At 36.6% G+C, this 26,805-nt stretch overlaps 1 protein-coding gene across 4 annotated transcripts in view; it reads right to left on the bottom strand.

Annotated features, from left to right (window-relative positions):
- Positions 1–17,700: 17,700 nt before the first annotated feature.
- The window catches only part of TMPO (thymopoietin), a 30,591-nt gene continuing 21,486 nt past the window's right edge, over positions 17,701–26,805 (bottom strand). Inside the window, exons 5-9 of one of the 4 annotated variants that reach the window (XM_047865877.1) lie at positions 22,580–22,699; positions 22,385–22,480; positions 21,860–21,970; positions 20,721–20,809; positions 17,701–19,902 (exon numbers count right to left, since the gene is read on the bottom strand). In XM_047865877.1, coding sequence (XP_047721833.1) covers positions 19,617–19,902; positions 20,721–20,809; positions 21,860–21,970; positions 22,385–22,480; positions 22,580–22,699 — 702 coding nt within the window. In that variant the 3' untranslated portion in view covers positions 17,701–19,616. The remainder of the gene's footprint in view (positions 19,903–20,720; positions 20,810–21,859; positions 21,971–22,384; positions 22,481–22,579; positions 22,700–26,805) is intronic. The other 3 variants (XM_047865878.1, XM_047865879.1, XM_047865880.1) reach the window with 3 other exon arrangements.

Below are 26,805 nucleotides of genomic sequence, written 5' to 3'. Positions count from 1 at the left end.
TTTTTGCCTGTGTTGCCTGTGGTTTTTGGTGTCATTTCCAAGAAATAATTGCTAAATCCAATGTCATGAAGGCTTTCCCATATGTTCTCTTCTAGGATTTTTACAGTTTTATATCTTACATTTAAGTATTTATTTTGAATTATTTTTTATATATGGTGTAAGGTAAGGGTCCACCTTCATTCTTCAGTCATGTGGATATCCAGTTTTCCAAACTCTATTTATTGAAAGGATTTTCACCACTGAGTCGTCTTGGCAACCTTGTTGGCGACCATTTAACTATATGTGTGAGGATTCACTACTGGACTCTACTCTATTCCATTGGTCCATATGTCTGGCTTATGTGGGTACCACACTGTTTTAATTATTGTAGCTTTGTAATATATTTTGAAACCAGCAAGCATGAGACCTCCAACTTTGTTTTTTTTTCAAGATTTTGTTCAGGGTCTAAATTTTAAAAAACCAAGTATGTAACATTTATAATTGCTAAAATCACTTTCTCATGTTTATGATCTCCAGCACTTTTCTTTTTTAATGTTTTATTTATTTCGTTGGGGGGGGGGGGGGCGGGGCAGAGAGAAGAGAATCCCAAGCAGGCTCCATGCTGTTAGCACAGAGCCCAGAGCAGGGCTTGATCTCATGAACTGTGAGATCATGACCTGAGCCAAAATCAAGAGTCAGACACTAAACTGACTGAGCCACCCAGACGCCCTGATCTTTACCACTTTTTAGCTGACTTTGGAAAGCTTTTTGGACTTAAAACAATATGAACTATACCGTAAAGAAGGTACATACAATAAATAAACAATTTCATGACCATAAAACCACCATCCTCATCAAGAAATACAACACTACCCCCAATTGCTTCCCTGCCTCTGTGTTCTTTCTGGATCACAATCCCCTCCTTCCATAGGAGGTTACCACTATTCAGCCTTTCCTGAAAATTATTTCCTTCTCCTTATAGTTTTAAGACTTAAATATACATCTTTAAACAATGTAATTTTACCTGTTTTTGAACTTTAATTTGAATCATATTATGTATTATTTTAACTTGCATTTTGTATATAAAATTTTTTCTCATTTTATTTATTTGAGAGGGAGAGAGAGACAGAGACAGTGTAAGCAGAGGAGAGAAGAAGAGGGAGACAGAGAGAGAGAGAGAGAGAGAGAGAGAGAGGGAGAGAGAGAGAGAGAGAGAGAGAGAATCTTAAGCAGGTTCCAAGTTTGGTTTGGAGCCCGAAGCTGGGCTTGATCTCACGACCCTGGGACCGTGACCTGAGCTGAAATCAAGAGTCAGAAGCTCAATGAACTGAGCTACCGAAGCACCCCTTAACTTGCATTTTTGGCTCAACATCGTGAAATTCTTCTGTGCTGTCTAGCTATAGTTCATACATTATAATATTCCGTTATATAAATATACCACAATGTATCCATCTATTTTACTACTGACAGACAGTTTTATTGAGTTTCCAGTTTTTGGTAATTACTCTCAGTATTATTTATACACCTTTTTAAAAAAAAATTTTTTTTAACGTTTATTTATTTTCGAGACAGAGAGAGACAGAGCATGAATGGGGGAGGGGCAGAGAGAGAGGGAGACACAGAATCGGAAGCAGGCTCCAGGCTCTGAGCCATCAGCCCAGAGCCCAACGCGGGGCTCGAACTCACGGACCGCGAGATCATGACCTGAGCTGAAGTTGGACGCTCAACCGACTGAGCCACCCAGGCGCCCCTATACACCTTCTTTACATGTATCTTTTTTTTTTTTTTAAGTAATCTCTGTGCCCACCATGAGTCTTGAACTCACAACCCCAAGATCAAGAGTTGCATGCATTACTGACTAAGCCAGCCAGGCACCCCTTCATGCATCTTGATGTGTAAGAGTCTATCCAGGGTATATATTTGAGTAGATTGCTCATTCTTAGGGTACATGTATATTCAACATATGTCAGCTTGTTTTTCAAAGTTGTACCAACTTACAGTCTCATCAGTAGCTCATGGACATTCCCATTATTTCACATGCTTTTATGGTGTAACACTATTTAATTTTTGGCAGATTGGTGAATGTGTAATAGTATCTGTGGTTTTGCTTTACACGAACCTAATTACTTACCAATGATGCCAAACATCTTTTTGTGTTTATTGCTGATGTGTGAACTCCCTGTTAAAGACTTTTGCTCATTTTTGGCAAAAGATGGTCTTTTAATTTATTTGTAGGAATTCTTTATGTTCAGGATTGCCTTTTGTCACCCATGTATGTTGTAAATATTTTCTTTCATGTTTTGTGCTTTCTCTCTTTATGAGGTCTTCTCATGAAATGAAGGTCTTTATTTTAATGTAGTCAAAATTATGTCTTTTGTTTATGGTTAAAGTCTATATATATATATATATATAGTCAGTATATATATTAAGTCTTTTTTTTTCAACGTTTTTTTATTTATTTTTGGGACAGAGAGAGACAGAGCATGAATGGGGGAGGGGCAGAGAGAGAGGGAGACACAGAATCGGAAGCAGGCTCCAGGCTCCGAGCCATCAGCCCAGAGCCTGACGCGGGGCTCGAACTCACAGACCACGAGATTGTGACCTGGCTGAAGTCGGACGCTTAACCAACTGCGCCACCCAGGCGTCCCTATTAAGTCTTAATACACACACACACACACACACACACACACACACACACACAGGAAATTTGGGCATATTGCTTTGTGAAGCTTGTATTTTGCCCATTTTTCTATTGGTTGGCTTTTTTTAATTTTAATTTTTTTTAAGTTTATTTATTTTGAGAGAGAGAAAGAGAGAGTGCAGGCAGTGTGTGCAGGGAGGGGCAGAGAGAGGGAATCCCAGGCTAACAGTGTGGAGCTCAATGCAGGGCTCAAACTCACCAACTGTGAGATCATGACTTTAGCTGAAATCAAGAGTCCAGTGCTTAATCGACTGAGCTACCCAGGCACCCCTTGGCTGCTTCTTTTAAAGATAGATCTTTAGGAGCCACCTGGATGACTCAGTCAGCTGAGCATCTGACTTCAGTTCAGGTCATGATCTTGCAGTTTGCGAGATCAAGCCCCACATCAGGCTCGCTGCTGGCAGCCTGTTAGCATAGAGCCCGCTTCAGATCCGCTGTCCCCCTCTCTGCCCCTCCCCTGCTTGTGCTCTCCCCAAAATAAATAAATATTAAAAAATGTTAAAGGTATGGGAATGCAAGCTGGTGCAGCCACTCTGGAAAACAGTATGGAAGTTTCTCAAAAAACTAAAAATAGAACTACCCTACGACACAGCAATTGCACTACTAGGTGTTTATCCAAAGGATACAGGTGTGCTGTTTCAAAGGGACACAGGCACCCCCATGTTTATAGCAGCACTATCAACAATAGCCAAAGTATGGAAAGAGCCCAGATGTCCATTGATGGATGAATGGATAAAGAAGATGCTGTATGTATATATATATATATATATAAGTATGTATGTGTATATATACACATATACGTATATATATATATATATGTACATAATGGAGTATTACTCGGCAATCAAAAAGAATGAAATCTTGCCATTTGCAACTACATGGATGGAACTGGAGGGGGAGATTATTATTATCCTAAGTATTATCCTAAGTGAAATTAGTCAGTCAGAGAAAGACAAATATCATATGACTTCACTCATATGAGGACTTTAAGAGACAAAACAGATGAACATAAGGGAAGGGAAACAAAAATAATATAAAAACAGGGAGGGAGACAAAGCATAAAAGATTCATAAATATGGAGAACAAACAGAGGGTTACTGGAGGGGTGCGGGAGGGGGGATGGGCTAAATGGGTAAGAAGCACTAAGGAATCTACTCCTGAAATCATTGTTGCACTATATGCTAACTAATTTGGATGTAAATTTAAAAAATAAAGTTAATAAAATATATATATATATTTAAAATGATTGATGTATATAAAATTTCTATGTATAAATAAAAGACTAAAAAAAATTTTAAGGTAGCTCTTTAGAAATTCTTCATATACTCCAGATACGAACCCTTTATCAGATGCACATATAGCTAATATATCTTCCACCACTCTCTGGCTTGCCTTTGCCCTCTCTTAATAATGTCTTTTGGTGAACAGAAGTTTTTAATTTTACTAGAGTTCAATTTATCAATTATTTTGTTTATGGTTGGTGCTTTTTATGTCTTATTTAAGAAAGCTTTACCTACTCAAAGTTCATAAATATATTTCCCTATACTTTCTTTTAAAATCTTTATTGCTTTATCTTTCTAATTTTAAGGATAACCCATCTAGAATTTTTATAGATTGTGAGGTAGGGATTAAGTTTAATGTTTTTTCCATATGGATATTCAGTTGACCCATACTAAAAAGACCATCCTTTCTGCACTACACAGCAAAATATAGTCTTTGTCATCTATCAGGTGACTGTACTCAACCTGTCTGTGAACTCTGTTCTGTTCCATTGACTTATCTGTCCATTGTTGGAACAAAACCACATGTCTAAATTCCCACAGTTTTTATAATATGCTTTATATATATATATATCTTTTATAATAGAACTGTTATTTAGCCGTGTGGTTGTTCAGCTTGTTCTTCTTTGAAATTGCCATAGCTCTTCTTAGCTCTTTGCATTGCCGTCTAAATATTACAATCAGTGAAATAAAAATTTTGTGTCAATTTTCATATCAAAAAATCTGCTGGGATTTTGAATGGGATTATATTGAATCTATAGATGAGTTGGGGAAGAACATCTTTGTGTTAACTCTTCCAATCTATGAGCATGGTATTTACTTGGACGTCTATTTAATTTCTCTTAAATAGAGAAGTTAGTAGTTTCCAGTGAAAGGTCTTTTACATTACTTGTTAGATCAAGTTCCATGTTTTTTGATGCTTTCTGTATTATTTTAAGTGGTATTTTTTCAAAATTTCATTTTCAATTTTTTTCTTGCTGATATACAGCAACACAACTGATCTCAGTGCAATAACATATTCAGAGGTGTTGTTAAATGAACCTATTAATTCTAATTGTTTTGGTTTTTCTACAGTCATGTCATCTGTGAGTAATTAGTTTTCTTTCTTTCCAGCTTTCCCTTTTTATTTATTCTGTCTTCTTGTTATTTAAGAACTCCAGTGCAATGATGAATAAAAATGATGATGGTAGACATTAATTCTTGGTTTCAAATGGAAAGCTTTCAAAATTTTACCTAATCACTGATTATACCTCACAAGTTTTCCTAGTCATATCTTTAATATCACTCAGGTCAAAAATTTTCTAATTTCTATTGTACCCTTTTTTGATTCATAAGTTATTTGAAAGTACATTGTTTAATTTCCAATAACAGATTTTCTCAGTACTGTTCTTTATTGATTTCTAGCTCAAATGCACTACAGTCAGAGAATATGCTATGAAATATTTCAGTCTTTTAAAACTTTGAGGTTTTTTTGTTTTATGGCCCAACATTATGGTCAATTTTGATTAAAGTTCCAGTTCCAGTTGAAAAGAACATGTACAATAGGCAGAATTTTGACTCCTCCTTCACCTCCTCATGTTAAATTGTGGATATGTTACATTATATGACAAAGGGACTTCGAAGATATAATGATTAAAATAGGGAGATCATCCTGAATTATCCAAATAGGCCTATCATCACATGAGCCCTTAAAAGCAGAACAAGGCAGAGTAAAAATGTGAGGACTCAGCAGTCTTTGCTGGCTTGAGGATGAAGAGGGGCCAGGTGCAAAGTGTGAGAAATTGAATCCTGCCACAATCTTGAAGGTATTTGGATGTGGATTCTTCCCCAGAGACTTCCCCTACTGAATCCTTGATTTTGGTGTTCTGAGACCCTAAGCAGAGAACTCAGCCTGGGCCACGCTGTGCCCATACTTCTGACTCATGGAAACTGAAATAATAAATGGCTATTTTTGTTTAAGTAATCTCTGCATCCAACGTGGGGCTCGAACTCATGACCTGAGATCAAGAGTCACATGCTCTATGGACTGAGCCAGCGGTGCTCAATAGCTATTGTTTTAAGTTGTTTAAACAATAGCTATTGTTTTAAGTTGCTAAATTTATGGTTATTTGTTATGGTAGCAATAGAAAATTAAAGCAACATGCATTCTGTCTTTGTTGTAATGAGGTGTTCTATACATATCAGTTATCAACTGTTATACAGTAAAAGAAATATAAAACTTAATTGCTTAAAACAACATAGGGAAGCATTGAGAATACATAAACAGCTCCTACAACTCAGTAAGAAAACAACCCCCCAAATGGGCAAAATATTTAAACAAACAGTTCATAAAAGACAATATACAAATGCCCAATAAGAACATCTCATCACACGTGTAGATGTGTCGACGCACCACTGCAGTCAAGAAACATTGGTATTCCATCACCACAGATATCTTCCTTGAGCCTTCAGTCACACTCACTCACTCTCCCCCAGCAGTCTCCCCAACACTAGGTGACTACTAACCTATTTTCCATCTCTACAATTTTGTCATTTATAGTGTTATATAAATTGAATCACATAGTATAAGACCTTTTGAGATTGTCTTTTCACTCAGCATGATCTCTTGAGTTCCATACAAATTGTGCAATAGTCTGTATTTTTTTTATTGCCAAGGATTCCGTGGTATGAATGGTTTAACCATTCACATATTAAGGGAGTCCCAGGCTTGTTCCATTCAACATGATGTCTGGGCCATTCATCCACATTGTTACATGAAACTGTAGATTACTTATTGCTATCTGATAGTCCACTATGTGCATTCTACATTTACCTATTCTCTGTTGACAGACATGTGAACTATATCCTAGGGGAGATATTATGAATAAAAACTATTACAGGCATCTACCAATGAAGCTAGTATTTTTTGGTGGATGTTTTCATGCTTCATGGGTAAATACCTGAATGGAATTGCTACATCATTTATTAACTTTTTCTTACTTTCATTTAAAATGAAAATAGAGGGCCTGGGTGGCTCAGTCAGTTGTGTGTCTGACTTGGGCTCAGGTCATGATCTCACGGTTCGTGAGTTCAGGCCCCACATAGGGCCCTGTGCCGACAGCTCAGAGCCTGGAGCCTGTTTCAGATTCTGTCTCCCTCTCTCACTGCCCCTGCCCCACTGGTGCTCTGTCTGTCTCTCTCTCAAAAATAAAAGAATTTTAAATGAAAAGACTGTTTTTGAAAATAGATTAATACCCGTGAAAAATGTAATAGAGTATAACCATTTAGATTGTTCACTTTACTGATAAGAAAAAATTTCAGTAAGAAACTTGGCACATTGTTTTTCACCTGCTAAAATGTTATCATCTGGGCACATCTGAAATGCTGGCAGATAGGTGGGCTATAAGGGGTCTATTGGCCAGGGATCTTCATCACTGTCATAGAGGATTTGTGAGAACAGAAGGACAGTATAGGCTGGGAAGAGAGTGTGAACAAAAAGTGCATGGAGAAACACCATGTAGTTTAGTAGGGAGCGGAGTTGGGAAACTCAAAGAAAGGGAACCAAGAGGCTGACAGAGGCCTTATTTCCCCTAGCTGGGCCTTGGTAGTTGTCCTGAGAACAGCAAGGAGCCACTGCGGGTTATTGAGCAAGAGATTTGTCACTTTAGTAGCTAGTGTCAGGGAAGGGAAGATTGCCCTGCACTGGTTAGCCCTTAAGTCCTAGATACCTCTGTCCCTGAGGCTTGTGGCCCCCATGTAGTATCCACTATCCTCAAGCTATCAGGTATGGGTAGGTGGGATGTCTGAAGATCAGGGATCAAGAAGGAAAACTGGTCCCTGCTACCTTCTGTCCCCTGCCCACCAGCCCCAAGCTGAATGTAATTGTCCTCGATGAGCCATCATCCTCGTCTTCACCCACCTCCGGGGAGACCCCCTTTCCTGTCCTGGGCAGCAGGCAGTGCTGGTAGCTGGCACAGTATTTGTGGCAGAGGTGGCACTTGGCAGCAAGTGAAACAAGAGGACCACAACCCCCAGCACGCCTACCAGCATAGGCCATGCCCAGGCTCTGAGGGTCCCACGATGCCTTGGTTTGCCTCACTCATGGAGGCAGCTGAAGACATCAGTGAGCCTCAGCTTCTACCAGAACAGCTTTAGCTCCAAGGAGACCCCCAGATGCCAGGCAGCCCTGGAGCAGAGTCCTGTCAAAAGAATAGCTAGCGCTGGAGATGATCTGCACCTGAACCAGAGGAGTACTTGGGGAGGAGTGTCCAGGCTAGAAAAGCACCTGTAGGAGCTGTGCAGTCCATGGAGGAAACTTCCAGCTCTGGAACTGCTACATCATTTAGCATTATACGATACTACCAGATAGTATGCCAAATAGTCATTGTGCTGCAGTTGTAGTTGCTCCATTAGTGGTCTCACACTTGATGTCGTCAGCCTTCAACATTTTCAAATGCTTATTTGGATATTCCTTTTTTAAGGGATTTTCAAGTTTTGTTAGTTTTCATTTGGGTTGTCTTTTTCTTACTGATTTGTGGGACTTTTAAATACATGTATCCAGAACATCTTCTGCCATTCTTTCATTCGTTTACTTTTTAGCAAGGTCTTTTTGATTTATACTTCTTAAATTGGTCAGTGCTTTTTGGATCCTATTTTTAAAATGTTTGCCAACTCTAAGGTCAAGATGTTACCTTTTTTTTTTTTTTTTTTTTTTTGGAGCTTGACTTAACTTTCACATTTAGGTCAATGATCCACCTCAAATTAATTTTTTGTGCATAATAGGAGTTAGGGGTTAAGTTTTTCCTATGTAGAGACCTTATTTCTCTGACACTGTTTTTTTGTTTTTGTTTTTTTTTACTTGGCAATGATTAGCTTGTATTTACTGAAATAGCATAATGGGCGTGTAGGACCAGCCAACTGAACTTCAGAAGCATAAAACTACATTGCATGTCTGGGTCTGTATTTGTGAATACTTTCAATGACTCTAACAGAAGTGTTAAAAGGCTTTGTGATGTGCTGAACACAATAACATGTGGTTCTGTTGATGCTTGGGTGAGAGAATATTTTATTGTATCTGAAATCCCACTGGGGAACTTTCTTCTAAGGCATGTTTTTTATAGTTGACACAGCATTACATTAGTTTTAGGTGTACAACACAAGTCCATATGTATGCTAAGTTAGCTCAAGTGTAGCTACTGTCTGTCATCATACAACACTATTACCATGTCACTGACTATTCCCTATATTTGTTATTTTTAAAAAAATGTTTATTGGGGTGCCTGGGTGGCTCAGTCGATTGAGCGTCAGACTTTGGCTCAGGTCATGATCTCACCGTTCGTGCGTTCGAGCCCTGTGTTGGGCTCTATGCTGACACCTTGGAGCCTGGAGCCTGCTTCGGATTCTGTGTCTCCCTCTTTCTCTGCCCCTCCCCTTCTCGTTCTCTTTCTCTGTCTCTCAAAAATAAGCATTAAAAAAAAATTTTTTTAAGCGTTTGAGAGAGAGAGAGAGAGCACATGAGTGAGCAGGGGAGGGGCAGATAGGGAGAGAGCAAATCCCAAGCAGTCTCTGCACTGACAGCATGGAGCCCGACATGGGGCTCGATCCCACAAACCATGATATCATGACCTGAGCTGAAATCAAGAGTTGGATGCTTCACCGACTGAGCCACCAGGTGCCCCCTCTATATTTATTTTTAAAAACCTTTCATCCTTTCACTGACAAATGCATGAATGAATTATGAAGTGATACATATATTTCTGCTGCAATTGCCATATCATATTATCTCAAAATTCTTGTTACCTTTTCAGTTACCTAGCTCATAATTTTATGACTGGTTAGTAATTTTTTTAGAAGTAATTTCTGTCCCCAATGTTGGGCTCAAACTCACAACCCTGAGATCAAGAGTCACAAACTCTACTGAGATAGCCAGGTGCCTCTGGTTAGTCATTCTTTAAATTATTTCTGTTCAAATAACTGATGTCATTTCTGCCTCCTGACTAGAATCCGGTATGCTGACAAAGGGCTAGTATCCGGAACATTTAAGAACTACAAATCAATATGAAAGTTGTCATTGGCACATAAGCAGACTCTATAACCCAATAGACAGAAATAGATATATATGTATCCACCAAAGGATACAAAGAAATGTTCATGGCAGCATTTTTTGGTAATAGCCAAAACCTTGGAACAACCCAAATACCCATTAAAAGTTAAATGGATAAATTATACTATATCCATACAATGAAATGCAACATACCAATGACAATAAACAACCTACCACTACATATAATTATATGGATTAATCTCACAATGTTAAGTGAAATCCAAAGGAGTACATATAATTAATGTATGACTTTATTTACAAAGCAACAACAAAAAAATCCATGTTGTTAGCACAGTGGTTACTCTAGGTGGGGTGTTGGGGAGGCATAGAAACTAGAAGGGAGAGGAGTCTGTGGTGGGGGGGGATTGGTAATACTGTTTCTTGAACTGTGTGGGGCTGTATAGTCTCTCATTTTAGGCACAAACCAAAGCCCTTCCTTAACATATTGCCAAGTCTCAAGCTACTGCCCACTATTCTTAGAACTATCTACACTTCTGCTCCTGCCATAACACTGAAATTTTCACCCAAGTCATCTGATGGTAAATTTAGTAGACATCATTTCTCTGCCCATATTTACTCCACATTACTATGGACCTACTCTTTTTTTTTTTTTTTCAACGTTTATTTATTTTTGGGACAGAGAGAGACAGAGCATGAACGGGTGAGGGGCAGAGAGAGAGGGAGACACAGAATCGGAAACAGGCTCCAGGCTCTGAGCCATCAGCCCAGAGCCCGACGCGGGGCTCGAAGTCACGGACCGCGAGATCGTGACCTGGCTGAAGTCGGACGCTTAACCGACTGCGCCACCCAGGCGCCCCGGACCTACTCTTCTTAAAATGCTCTCTTCAGATTCTTAAATCAAACTGAACATTGCTGGAGGGGTGAACACTGGGTGTTATATGTAAGTGATGAATCACTAAATTCTCCTGAAACGATTACTACACTATATGTTACCTAACTTGGATTTAAATAAAAATTTTAAAAAATGCTCTTTTCAGTGACAACTGCATGCTCCTAGTCTTCCTTCATCATTCATTCCATTCCTTAAATATGGATAACCATCCTTAACTCTTTCATACTTCCACATCTGTGGATATTACATTCCCATCACTTGGAATTTATCACTTTTTTTTCTTCTTAAAATTTTTTAGCATTTATTCAATTTTGAAAGATGAAGAGAGACAGAACATGAGCAGGGGTGACGCAGACATAGGATCTGAAGCAGGCTCCAGACTCTGAGCTGTCGGCACAAAGCCCAACGCGGGACTCGAACTCACAGACCAAGAGATCATGACCTGAGCCAAAGTCGGATGCTCAACCGACCGAGCCACCCAGGTGCCCCAGAATTTATCACTTTCTATGGACCCCCAACTATTCCTAATTTCTCTAAGCTTCAGATCCTAACTGCCAACAGATGATCTTCATCTAGATTTATTCCTATAGTATCTGAGTGCTTACTACGTGTCAAGTATTGTGTTAGATGCTAGTATTTCTCATAGGGTTATCAAATTCAGTATATTCAAACCCAAAATCTATCTTCTTCCTATATTTAGTGTTCTTTTAGAATTCTTTTAGTGACTAGCACCACGTTCCACTAGGCCAACCAAGTAAAACATTTCTAGATAATTTTAGTCCTCTCTGACCATCTTATTCATCAAGTCTATTGAATTTACCTCTGAGTGATAAATCTACTTCTCTCCAGCCTTATTGCTATTCATTCATTTAATTTTATAATCAATTTTTGGAATGATGAACATATGAAACTGAACAAAGAAAATGTCAATATGAATTCCAAAGCAGTATTTAACAGTCTCCAAATGACCAAGTTAAATATTCATATAACTTGTCAGTTTAAGACAGTTGTGGAAGCCAGACCATACAGGATGCACCCTAATCACCCCTGCCTCTTGGTCCTCACTCTTTTGTTAATACTTTCTCTGTATTTTCACTTCTCTGTAAGACCAACAGAATATATAGAAAAAAGTGATGGTGTGTCATTTCCAAGACTAGGCTATGTAAATACTGTGGTTTCAATCATGGGTGCACTCTCTTGGATTGCTCTGGGAGAAGTCAGCGGCCACATCATGAGGGCACTCAGGTAACCTTTGATGTCTCCCCCCAACAGCTGGAGGAACTCAGTAAGGAACCTCAGGCCTACCCACTATCCTGTGAGCTTGAGTAAGATTCTGCCCTAATCAAGCTTTTACATCTAAAAGAATCTTACTGCAGCTCTAACTACAAGGTCATGAAACCACACAACCAAGTCACTGCCTGATTTCTGACCCATACAAATGGCAAAAATTGTCTTAAGTTGCTAAGTCTTGAGGTTACATACTAACAACTTATTTCTAATTAAGCCATAACCATGATATGCTAATTTCTGTTACTAAGACAAAACAGATACATTTTACACTGCCTCACAATTTCAAATTATTCAGTCACAAGATCAATATGTTAAATCCTGGACAATAAAGTCCATAGTGATTTAGTATAAAAACACTTGATTAGAATTCTATTTTCTTAGGGGCACCTGGGTGGCTCAGTGAGTTAAGCTTCCCACTTTGGCTCAGGTCATGATCTTGCAGTCTGTGTGTTCAAGCCCCACGTCGGGCTCTGTGCCGACAGCTCAGAGCCTGGAGCCTGCTTTGGATTCTGTGTCTCCCTCTCTCTCTGCCCTACCACTCTTGCACTCTCTCTCTCTCTCTCAAAAAATAAACATTAAAAACAATGAAAAAAAAAAGAATTGTATTTTCATAATTTATTCCCAATAAGCTCTGACAAATTTTTGGTCCTTTGACTTACAAAGGTTAAACATTACTAATGTCCTTCAATTAGGTAAAGAAAATAGGCAACAATATTGAAACTGCTGATAAACCTATATTGCTATTAGTTGAAACAGTCAAATGGTTTTTTTTCTTCTTTTTTAAAACTACTTTTCGGGGCGCCAGAGTGGTTCAGTTGGTTAAGCAGCTGGCTTTGGCTCAGGTCATGATCTTGTGGTTTGTGAGTCTGAGCCCCGCATCAGGCTCTGTGCTGACAGCTCAGAGGCTGGAGCCTGCTTCAGATTCTATGTCTCCCTCTCTCTCTGCCCCTCTCCCGCTCATGCTGTCTCTCTCAAAAAAAAAAAAAAAAAAAAATTAAAACATTAAAAACAAAACTACTTCTCATAAGAGTGCCTAAGACAAGTTCAAAGACATTTCTGAAACTGCATCCTGCAAGCCAAAAATTATACCCGACACAGAGGCTTCAAATAAATATTTGCTGAAGTAGGTGATAAAATTTTACAATCAATTTAAAAACACTGTGAATGTTGGGGCGCCTGGGTGGCTCAGCTGGTTAAGCATCTGACTTCGGCTCAGGTCATGATCTCATGGTTCATGAGTTCCAGCCCTGCATCAGGCTCTGTGCTGACAGCTCAGAGCCTGGAGCCTGCTTCAGATTCTGTGTCTCCCTCTCTCTCTCAAAAATAAACAAACATTAAACAACAAAAAACCCACTGTGCATGTAGCATAAATGCCATCAAATGTCAGTTAAACTCACGATTCTATACCAGAACAAAACAGAATTGATCTGTTGGGAGTCACCCTGCACTCAAAACTCGGGGTCTCCTTCTCTACCTCCTTCCCAAATCTTTGTGGGAGGAAGATGGTATATAAGCTTTGAAAAGCACTCTGTGACTTCTAATTCAAAGTGAAAGACTGATCAAGTTGCCACTTTCTGTTGAGACTCTATTACTAAAGGGAATTTAAAAATGTATACAATGATGAAAACTGGGAGAAGTGAGATGTCAAAGACAATATATTTCAAAACCCAGTATGAAAATGGAAAAGATTAAGAAATACAAAATCTTCAACAAAAAAGGCAAAAATATGCAATGGGAAAAAGTCTCAACAAATAGTGCTGGGAAAACGGGATAGTCATATGCAAAAGAATAAAACTGGACCACTTTCTTACCCTGTACATAAACTCAAAATGGATTAAGGACCTAACTGTGAAACCTGAAGCCATAAAAATCCTAGAAGAGAGCACAAGCAGTAATTTCACTGACATCAGCCACAGAAACACTTTTCTAGGTGTCTCCTGAGGCAAGGGAAACAAAAGCAAAAATAAACTATTGGGACAACAAAATAAAAAGCTTCTGCACAACAGAAGAAACAATCAACAAAAGACAACCTACTGATAGAAGTTATTTGCAAATGACATTACCTGATAAAGGGTTAGCATCAAAAATATATAAAGAGCTTATACAACTCATTATGAAAACCCCCAAGTAATCTAATTAAAAATGGGCAGAAGACATGAACAGACATCTCTTCAAAGACATAGACAACAGACACATGGAAAGATGTTCATCATCACTCACTCATCATCACAGAAATGCATCCCAAACCACAATGAGATAGCACTTCACACCTGTCCGAATGGCTAAATCAAAAACTCAGTGGGGTGCCTGAGCGGCTCAGTTGGTTGAGTGTCTGACTCTTGATTTTACCTTAGATCATGATCTCAGTTTGTGGGTTCATGAGTTTGAGCCCCAGGTGGGGCTGCAGTGACAGTGCAGAGTCTGCTTGGGATTCATTCTTTCCACCTCTCGCTCCTTGCCTCTTCCCTGCTAGTGCTCTGTCTCTCAAAATAAATAAACTTAAAGGGTAGAGGGAGAGAATCTTAATCAGGCTCCACGCTCAGCTCAGCACAGAGCCCAATGTGGGGCTCAATCATGACCAAGAGATCATGACCTGAGCTGAAACCAAGAGTGGGACACTTAACCAACTGAGCACCCAGGCACCCCACAACATGACTTACAATAGTCAAATTATGGAAGCAGCCCAAGTGTCCACTGATACATAAATGGATAAAGATGTGGTGTGTATATATATGTAGTGTGTGCACACGCACACACACACACACTGGAATATTATTCAACCATAGAAAAGAATGAAATCTTAACATTTGCAACAAATGGATGGATCTAGAGTATGCTATGTCAAAGTCAAAAATGTGAAAAAAGTGAATGTCAAAAAATACTAAATGAAAGTCAAAGATAAATACCATAGGATTTCATTCATATGTGGAATTTAGGAAATCAACAAGGGAAAAATAAACCAAAAATTAGACTCTTAACCACAGAGAACAAGCAGATGGTTCCCAGAGTGGGTGGGTAGGGGATGGGTGAAACAGGTGAAAGGAATTAAGAGTACACTGATATTTCCCAAGCAGGCTCCACGCCGTCAGCACAGAGCCTGACATGGGGCTCAACCCTACAAAGCGCAAGATCATGACCTGAGCTAAAATCAAGTTGGATGCTTAACTGAGCCACCTAGGAACTCCATGAGTAAACTTATCTTGATGACCACTGAGAAGGCATAAAACTATCAAATCACTATATTGTACACCTGAAACTATTAACTAACTATACCATAATTAAAATTAAAAAAAAAAAAAAAAAGAAAAAATGTGGGTGCCTGGGTGGTTCAGTCAGTTAAGTGTCCAACTTTGGGCTCAGGTCATGCTCTTAGGGTTCGTGGGTTCGAGTCCCGTGTCGGGCTCTGTGCTGACGGCTCAGAGCCTGGAGCCTCTTCAGATTCTGTGTCTCCCTCTTTCTCTGCCCCTCCCCTGCTCTCTCTTTCAAAACTAAATATTGGGGCACCTAGGTGACTCAGTCAGTTAAGCATCCCACTTTGGCTGAAATCATGATCTCACAGTTTATGGGTTTGAGCCCATCAGACTCTGCTGACAGCTCAGAGCCTGGAGCCTGCTTCAGATTCTGCATCTCCTTCTCTCTCTACTCCTCCCCCACTTGTGCACTCTCTCTCAAAAATAATAAACGATTAACTTAAAAAAATGTGGGCCCCTGGGTGGTTCAGGTGGTTAAGCGTCTGACGTCGGCTCAGGTCATGATCTCAGTTCATGAGTTTGGGCCCCACACTGATGGTACAGAGCTTGCTTGGAATTCTATCTCCCTCTCTCTGCCTCTTCCATGCTCTCCCTCTCCAAAATAAATAAACTTAAAAAAAAAATAGAAGGGGTGTCTGGGTGGCTCAGTCTTGGTTAAGTGTCAGACTTTGGCTCAGGTTGTGGTCTCGCGGTCATGATTGAGCCCACACTATCAGTGTGGAGCCTGCTTGGGATTGTCTCTCTTTCCCTCCACCCCACCCATCCTTGCTTTCTCTCTCTCAAACTAAATACATAAAACCTAAAAAAAACAAAAAACAAGAAAATGAAACTTAAAAAATGGGGTGTGCAAATATAAATCAGAAAATATGTAAGGAAATTAATATAATTTAATCGCAAGAGTTATTTTGAAGTCTTTTATTTAAAAAAAGTCTTTTATTTGAAGTCTTACGTTTATTTATTTAAGTAATCTGTACATTCAACGTGGAGCTTGAGCTCACAACCCCTGAGATCGAGTCACATGCAATTCCAACTGAGCCAGTCAGGCACCCCTGAGATCTTTGTTTTAAATTTAAGGAGAAAGTGCAATTAAAAGTTGGTATACAATTCATGATAAGGTGATACTGATCAATGTATTTTAAGGTACTATGATTATGATGCCAAACTAAAAATAATTTTCAGCAAACTTTGGACTTTGAATAGAGATTCTATTATTTATGAAGAATGCTTGGTCTTCAGTATAAACAACCATATTGCACCATAATTACATAATGTGATAAATCACTACAACAGCAAGCATATTACAATATATAAATGTATAAAAATAACACATACACATTAAATTTATACAATGTATTATGTCAAATTTATTTTTTTTTAAAGTAAAAGGGAATGAAACTTAAATGGCTGCAGAGAAAGATTAAAACTAGAAGTGAAGCTTAAAGAATCCCAAATGAAGTTTGCAACTTAGAGGCACCAAAACTGTAGAAGAAGCAAGGCTGAACAAGAAAACTGGTATACAGTGTGTATGTAGAGTGTTAGTCTTTCATATCCCCTCTGCCATATTATGTGTAATCAGACCAATTATCATATGTAATCACATCCCAGCTGTTCAAACTTCAGCAAATTTCTTAACCCCTCTGAGCATTAATTTCTTCATTTGTAATGAGAGAGTAAGAAAATATCTACTTCATAGGATTACCATAAAGATTAAGTTAATATCTATCAAGTGCATAAAGCAGTATCTAGCACATGGTATGCATCTAATAAGCATGGTAAGCCTTTAATGCTATGTACTAATTATAGTATGTATATGTACATGTGTGTATATTACTTTAAAAATCACTAAATAAAATCACCTTTGGGGAACACATGAATGGAGAGAGAACTTTCATCTTATGATCATAGCTCCATGCTAACTACACCTTGGCAACATCTTTGCTTCATCTCAAAGCAAGACTAACAATGAGTGTCAGAGATTAAGTACTAACTTAGAAAAGGATGTTATATTGTTCTATATCACTATATTGTAGAGTTGGGGAGGTGCCTCTGGAAGCTTCCCTGTATCATTCTGTGAGTATAATGGCTATACACTGCTTACCCGTGAACAAACGAGGAGCTGATTATGAAATGATTAGAAGCAAAACATTAAGGAGCAAACTGAAACAAGAACTAAAACTCGACAATCCATAAACATCACATAAGAAATGTTATCAGGCATCTTATAGTTTGTGCTATCTAAAAAGCATTTATTACAATGACAAAACTAGAGGTTAATTACTTTTTTATTATTGAATTATACTGTAAAGTCTACATCTACAATTTAATCAGGAAGAAATGCTTTGCATTTATATCAAGGACACATTTATTCTAGTGGAATAAAACAGACACAGACAAAAGACCAAGTACACATTAAAAAAAAAAAAAAAAAAAGACTAAATATTTTACCTGGTCCTACTTTTTACTATTTTGGACCATACCTTTCCTATTAGAAAATTGATCTTACACACATATAAGTTTGATTATCTTCCCATATTTTTAATCATTAAATGTAGTTTCTCACAATTTCTAATAATAAAAAAAAGACTGAAAACTATATGGGAAGCAAAGTTTAGAAACAAGAAAAACTAGACTGCTATTACTGTACTGTAGAAAAGATGAGTAAAATGTGCCCCCTCTGTGGCTCATTTCAAAGAAACACTTTTACTCAAAGAGGCAAGCATTTCTGATCTAGGAGTAAGTTTTCCACTCCCCTGTGGGACCAGACCTACCAAATGTTTCTGATCAACTGTAAAGTAAGTGAAAAATGTCTACAAGATATTTAGAAGCTAAATATCAGAATACAGCTAATGAAATCAAAATTGTGTGGTCTAAATATACATATTAAGCTTTTTACTTTAAAAGTATCTTTTTATTCCAGATGATATTTAAAATAACTTACATCTTTAGTGTGCTTTATGGTCAATGACTGTGAAGTTGAAATTCAAATGATTTTTGTTTTACTTGATTCTACTAAAATTTCAGTTACCTACTATTTTACTTAACCAAGTTATACATGAGGTAAGTTTTAGCTAAAAAATAAAATAAATCAACCACAAAGATAAGTTAACCATTTCAAGAGTATACAAAAATCATAATGCCCACTTCATATTCAAAGTTTACAAATTTATGTATTAACTACTTTGTATCTAAGAAAAGTTTACTATGTCATTTCAAAGTAAATACTTTCTGCACTTAAATCAAATTTTGTTGGGAAATATTGGGCAAAAAAAAACAGGCAAATTTTGTTTTTGGTTAACAGAAGACAATGCAATAATAAACCCAAATGGAACCTAAGACCAGTGTTTAAAGTTTCTAACTTCTAAACAGACACACACTTATTTATCTAAGAAATATTTGGACAGAATGTCTCACTGTAAATAAAAAGTACAGGTTTCCAATTACAGCCTTATAGCTAGCTAAACAGTTTCTAAAAACATGTACAGCCAGCTAACAGTTCTCTAAAACGTGTATGTTATGCTAAAGATCCCTGCTAAAATATCAACAGCATTTAAATGGGTCTTACTGAAGTAGGACATTCATGATACTAGAAATCTTTTAAAAAGTGAGTACAATAGGGCTATAATAATTACTATTAATAAAAGTTACAGAAGAGATTATTGCTGTATGTTCCCCCATAAACACATCAAACCTATGGCAATTACAAAAAGTACAACCCAAGTTATGTTTTTTCTTACCAAATTTCATGTTTCACATATCTGTAAAGTTTTTATACAGCAGAGAATTCTTAAAATCTTTTCTGTAAGAATTCAAAGTATTTAAATGTGTAGCTTCACATTATACTATGTTTTGCCCTTCTTGTTTCCCAAATACACAAAAACAATATACATTTTTCTCAAAAGTGAAGTAAGATGTCCACATTAAAAAAATAAAGCCTACAAAAAAGTTCCAGAGCTAAAAAAGATTATATGGCACGAGGTGATCTCCTACTAGTCCAAAGTCCAAAACATTTAAATGAAGTCCATTTATATATCCTGCTTTGCTTTTCAATGGAATACTACATTTATTCAGGTGAAATCACATTATTTTTAGTTCTCAAGTCAACAAGTATACACAAATTTTTTTTTATACAGTTATTAGAAAAAATAAGGAGACCAAATTGAGTGTGCCAAAGAGATATCATTCAGTTGGATTTTCCAGAGCTATTAGAAAGAAAATTAATGAACGGATTTCCTTGGTTGGTTTCCATAGCTTGATAGACCAAAAACAAAAAAATGGCCACAATAACAAACAGCAAAATTTTTATCCACATGGGAATAGAGCGTCCCTTTTTTGTCTTTTCTGACTTGACATCTGACAAGGGAACATATTTAGGAATATATTTAGATGAAAAAGATTCTTCCATCCTGAAATCACTGAGTTCTAATGGCCGGCCGGCAGCCCCTTTGATTGGTCTGCGGCAACTAGCACTGTTGGGAGTAAAAGCAGGAAGAAAAAAATAAATTTAGATAAAAGTCATGATTCTGATATGTAATATAAGATCTCATTACTACTTCCTAATTTCAAACACATTTCTTGAGATAAGAGTAGAAAACGGTCACATGTAAACAGTGAGGTCAGTCAGCCTATTTAAAATTTCTGTACATTTTTCATTTAAAATGTTGGATGTTCATTCTATTAGAAAATATTCAGAACACTGATATTCACTAAACTTGTTTCCTTAAAGGCTTTTCAGAGCCAATATATTTAGAGGATGAGAGGAAAAAAATAAGGTACTTTGGTGTGATTTGTTCAGTTAGGAAATAATTCAGGAGTTCTCTAAACACAGCCTTTTCAACTAGAAAAGGGAAACTTTTTTACTTCCTTCGAGGTTTCTGTTTATATAACAAACTCAGAATTAGAAAAAGGAGAATTAGATAGTAGGCAAATTATTTATAATACTTCAGCTTATCAAAGTTAATTCTGAAACTGACTCAACTTTCAAGAATATGAACTGGTGACTTGGAATTACACTGCTCTCAAAAGAACAGTTTACTTCTGAAAACATGGGTACAATAACCTTGTGAAGAATAAAAATCATAATTTCCCTATTATATGCTAGCCATATTTCAATTAAAAATAAAAGGTTAAAATTCCTGTAGGTGCATATGAAATAATCATGTTGTACATCCTAAGTAGATATAACTTTTATGTCAATTGCACCTCGATAAAGATGGGAATAAATAAGTAAATAAATAAAAATACCCTAGTAGAATACACTAATACTTGTTTTAATGTATCTGAATACCTAATTCCTGTTGGTGTAGATGCTTCAAAGGGAAACATTTCCTTAAGAATATCCCTTTCTATTCTTCTTTCCTCTGTTTTTTCTCCCACCTAATAAGAAACAGACAACCACAAGTTAACAGTGTAAATGTGCAATTAAAACACAATTTAAAAAAGAAGTTTCAGAGAACAGAATGCATTCAAGTCTGCCCCAGCTTTTATCACTCCCCTTTCTAAACCCATCATTGCTCAAGTATCCATACACTTCCAAAGCTCTCCTCAAATTTCTTCACTGTGGAGATATGTTAATGTGGTAATGGGGGCAGGGGACTGCCACACATTCAAGCTAACAAAACAACCCCAAACCACCCTCAAACTAAAATCCAGTATAGTTAATATGGCAGCGTTAAGTTCCCCCCACTGGATTTCACTGCTTTTCATTAAGAGTACACTGTTTCTTCTTCCGTTAAGAATTTTGTAATAACTGATGAAATACAGAAGATATCAAATTAACATGGATCCTTAAAAGTTTTAGTATATGTGAGTCAATTCAATCTTCCTAACTTAAAAAACACAAAATGATTTTTTAAATTACCTGCTTATTTTGCTGTTTACCTTTATGCCCAGATCAGAACCACCTTCAGTACAAATTCATTAAAATTATAATGCATCATGCAGTTAGTACTTCAAAGCTTAAGTATACAGGAGTTAATCAATTCAAGCATCATACAAAGTCACTTAAAAGTCCCATTACTTGACCTTTCAGTGAAAAGATAGAATAGCCTCCCCAACAGCCCAGAAACACTTTCAACCCACATCCATAACAAAGAGAACACATTAGAAGCAGCACAAAAATGAATACTCCCTTGAAAGGTAGAACTTAAGAGGCACATGGTAGCAAGCTGATAGTATTAGCATATCATACTATATTAGTTACTTTCGACTGTCACTAATAAAAGTATGTCTTTAAAATAATATATGCATATATATGTGTATATATATATATATATATATATATATATATATACACACACATACACATACACACACACACCCACCCAATTAAGAAAGCTCTGCTCCCTCCCACTGCAAAAGACAAATATAAAAAATTTCCTCTTTAAAAGATCAATGATAGCATCGATCTAAATTTTATGCATTTACTTCAGCTCTTGTCAATGGTTTCTTTGGTGTTCTTCTGGGTATGTCTGAGAATTCAGTGATTGGCAGAATAGGAGCTGCATGCTTGAAATTTCCAGTCACCCTATTGACAACCTGCCAAGATTCAAATTATTCAGACTCAGAATTATCCAAACATAACAAAGACACGTAAAAAGAAAAAAAAAGATACTCTATTTCTGTAATATTCAATACTTTCTCTTAATAAAAATTTAGGCAAAAGAACCTAGAAATGAACATATTCAATGCTTCACATGTGAAGCCTTAGCACTTTTTAAATATTTTAGCAAAAAAGTTTCCTTATAATACTTAGGTAGGATTCTTGTACAGATTGATATATTTAAATTGACTATATTGAAAAATTCTAAAATTCAGAATGGGGAAAATGAGTTTAAAATATAATGTCTAAAAACACAAATTTGAGATTTGCCAAATTTACCACCTCCCCAGTTCTAATTAAAGGGTAATTTACAAAGAATACCACTTGTATAGTTTATGAAACATATTTACTAAGGTTTCGTTGCTTGAAGCCATTATAGTTTCAGCTATGGGAGTACTCTCTGAAATTATTGCACCATCTATACGAAAATGCTCTGAAGTTTCCACCTGTTAGTTTGAAAACAAAACAAAAACAATAAATATAAAATAATCACTAAAGCCCTACCAATCTGAAAACCCAATTCTAAGTAATAAGCCTTGCATCACCCTTTTCCTTGGAGTTCTTCTTGACCCTCTTGTGGATTCCCTAGTTAATGCCTGCAGAGGTCCGCCTTTTGAAGATCCACTTGTCCATTCAGTCTCAGTTATTCCAGCTTGAGAATAGCTCTATTCAAGTATCGACACATTAAAAAGTCATATTCTAACATCAAACACCTTAATAATGGCCACATTACCTAGCACAGTGAGAAGTCATGAAAAATCTCCAAATGCCAGCATTTGCAAACAATGCTATGCCCTCAACATATTTCTAAACGTACTGACTAAACCAATATGTAGGCATTGGAAAGTGCTAAAAAGTATGGTAAAATACATTAAAGCATCCAACTACAGGAGCTTACAAATTGTAATATGAGTGAGAGGGAGAAAAGCACATAATTTTATCACTGCTCCTTCTGTGACTTGCTGTTTGCTATTTGGTTCTTGTTTCATAACTGCACCTCTTTGGCTGTCTAAACAAAAAGCAGGCTGATCATGACTATAATAAAGTCATTTATTATAACAAGCCCATTTCCTTTTAAAACAAAATAAAATTTTATAATTGTTAGCATAAATTAAACATTGTCCTTTTCAAGTAGGATTATTTAAAGGTTCAGTTTAAATTATAATCCACACATAACTATCTGAACGTAAAAGTTCCCAGGTGTCAAACTTTTCTTAGAAACAGATACTAAAATTGAGCAAGAAGAACCTGGTGGTAAGTTACCTCTTTCACAAACACACAAGCCTATAATGTCAAGTCCCAAACCTACACTTCTCACTATAGAGATAGCAGTAGTGATGGACCACTGGTACCTTCCAGTCCCAGATTCCTTTCTCCCTGAAAAGCCAATTGATTTTTCCTCATTTAAAAAATAATTTAGTAGTTCTTACATAATAGTTTGAAAACCACTAGACTAGTACTTCTCAAACTAATGTGCATATCCATCACCTGGAGCTTTTGTTAAAATACAGATTATTGATTCAGCAGCTCTGGGGCAGGACCTGAGATTCTGCATTCCAAGTAGCAACTTACTCAACTTTGAAGCCACAATTACCAGATGATTCTTTTAAATTAACCAGAGAACATCTATCAATGGTTAGTATTATACTAAAGTGTGCTTATATTGTCACTTCTGCTTTCAAGCTAATATTTTATCTAGATAACTGAGGTTTTTATATCCAACTCAGTGCCTATTAATTTTAAAGACAGATGTATTTTACTTTCATCCTGAGACAAGGGCGCTCATCCAGTAAGCATGCTTATTTAGCTGGAAACATTACTACCTAAACCCCACAAGGTACAAACATAGTCTCCTATCCAATTTTTTATTTATCTGTATTTGGGATTAGTATTAAAGAGTTTCTCTTTGACTCACAATTAGAAACTCTGGGTTCCTTTTCCTGCTATCAGAAAATATGTGCTGAATGCAAACTTAAGATTGATCAAAAGACAAATGCATAAACAAATTACACACAAATATGATAAATGTTTATTAACAGTTAAATTCCTGATTATTTGAATAGAAGGGAACAATAGTTTTAATCTGAGGTTCTCAATCCTGGCAGCATAGTATCAAGTGGGGAGCTTCTAAGAGATATCAAATGCCCCCAACCCCACCTTAGTCTAGTTAAGTCAGAATCTCTTCTAGAAGGGGCTTGGGCATAGTTAATTTTTACAGCTCCTGAGGGGATTCTAATGTGCAGCCAGGGTTGAGGACACCCGGTTTAAGATACTATAACTGACTTATGATGCTATCTCAAAGTATTTTCTTAAAACTACTTTCAGTAATGCTTCCTCTTTAATAGTCAATTGCTCAATGCCAATAAAATTAGAACCAGTATTTTAAAAATATTATGGTTTGAGAGTGTATCTGGTATTATCAGTGTATATTAACTATTTTAAAACTCCCCAAAGCATTAAAAATTACATTTCTTGAAAGGGTTAATAAAACTGATAAAATATAAAGACCATTTTTATGTAGATATTTTATCTACAGCCATGAAGGTGGCATGTGGAAAAATGTCCCCTTTCCTTAAAATTGGTTGTCTCCCAAATTCCAGGATTTTCCATTTGTTATATTTTGAACTGAAATAATTTATCAAAAATTTTACCAACATCTACTGAAACTACTATGGTTAATAAAAAAAAATTACATGTTTACATTTCTATTAGTTATCCTTGAATTAAAGGTCAAGTTCCATTTAAATATTCTTTATATATTTCTGTGGAAAGAAACACAAGAAACACCTTGGTTGCCTGTGGGAATAGCTGGAAAGGGGTGGGAATAGCTGGAAAGGGGTGGGAAAGACACTTCTCACTATAAATCATATATACTTCCTTTTGTCCAGGTTTATTAAATTCTTTGGTTGAGGACTATCAACTAATTTTATTAGTTCTTTGACTATCATCATCTAATTGAGAATTAATCATCTTCACAGAAAACTAATGGAGAACTCTTCACACACCAGAAAAAATATTCTGAAGATTTTTTCTATCAGAATCCACTATAAACAAGTGACGATTACTGACTGAAAAGAATGGAAAACATTCCTATGTAAAATTAGTAGTTAACGTGATTGCTGTATACTGTTGCCAAAATACTAACTGCAACTTTCATCTACTTTCAGCAAGATGTTCTCCAGCAACTCCTGAATTTATCAGGAGAAAAACAGGAGACAGAAACAAAAACCTTGCATTGCCTTTCAATATGCTATCAGGCAAAAAGTTATTTGGAAGACAGTAGGCAGTTGAGGCACAAAAGAATGCAGGAGCTGGGCTATAAAAAAAAAGGCTATAGATCTGTCAGTAAAAATACAAGCTCTAAGCAAAAATTTACACAAAACGAAGTTATAAAAAGAAATAGTATTAATTAAAAGCCACCTTACTCTGAATAATTATTAATTTAGGTGAAATATGAGTAATATGGTTACTCATATTAATTTTAAAAAAAACACAGAATCCTATTCCTCCATTAGAGAAAGGTACTCTCATACAATGCTGGTGGGAGTATGAAATGTTTTAACTCTTATGCGGGAGATTTGGTAACATCGAGCAAAATTACCCAGTAACTTTACTTCTAGATTTCCCCAAGATAAATTGGCTAAAATATGAAATGATATGTGTAAGGCTGTTCATCAGTTCATCTTTGTATTATCGAAACAGCATAACTGAAAATAATCCAAATATCCACCAAAAGTAAAGTGGCTGAATAAATCCCAGTACATCTATAAAATGCAATAACATGCAGTGGTACAGAGCAATGAGGACGATGGCCATACTGTATTCTGATATGGAGTGATCCCCAGGATATGTGTTTAGATTAACAGGTAGAAATGTGCAAAATTCACTGCCTTTTATGTAAGAAGAGGAGCAAAAATAAATGTATACATCTATACAGTAGGCTTCATGCCTAGCATGGAGCCCTATGCGGGGCTTGAACTCACGACCCTGAAATCAAGACCTGAGCTGAGATCAAGAGTTGGAAGCTTACCCTACTTAGCCACCCAGGCGCTCCCTTAATATTTTCAAAAAGAAAATATTAACCAAAAGTTAACAGAAATAGCTACTTATAAATAAAAGGAACAAAGATAAAGTCCAGATTTCTGACTCTCTTATTTATGCCTAAATAAAACCATATACATTCAAAAATCTGTATGAAAGAAAAAAAATTCACTCGTGACTTTAAGCACAATATTTTGATTTTATGCCCTAACGATAAGAAAAACTGCCAAAACAAACAAACAAACAAACAAACCAAAAACCCAAACTGCGTTTTACCTGCCTTATTATCAAGAGTACTGTATTATTTAGAAACATCTGTATAGTGAAACTAAGTAACTCACGTTTTAAGAACCAAGATACTCAGCATAAAAGAGATACAGATAGAACATCCATAAGTTAGATAGCATTTACAAACTTGATGAATTCATGATTTATGTTTTCCTAAAAAATAAGTACTCCTAGCTCTTCCTAGTAAAAAGGGCTGAAAGCAATGACAACCCAGCAGAAATGCACAACCTAGCATCCACTGTAGGTAGCTTCCAAATGTTTTCAATGAAAAAGATTAGGGTTCTTTGGAAAAAATGTCTTATTTGGTAAAAGGCAGGAAATATACATGAGCCTGGGACATCTTACTGTGCTAGAAAACAAGAAACTATCAAAGACAAATAGTGTCAATAAAAGGACACAGAAACCAACTCAGTAATTCCCACTGAATAAGGATGACACAATT

Source organism: Prionailurus viverrinus, chromosome B4 (assembly GCF_022837055.1).
Source record: "Prionailurus viverrinus isolate Anna chromosome B4, UM_Priviv_1.0, whole genome shotgun sequence".
Classification (NCBI taxonomy): Eukaryota; Metazoa; Chordata; class Mammalia; order Carnivora; family Felidae; genus Prionailurus; species Prionailurus viverrinus.
Note: the sequence above shows the minus strand (reverse complement) of the source record. Positions and strands in the feature narration are given on the sequence as shown.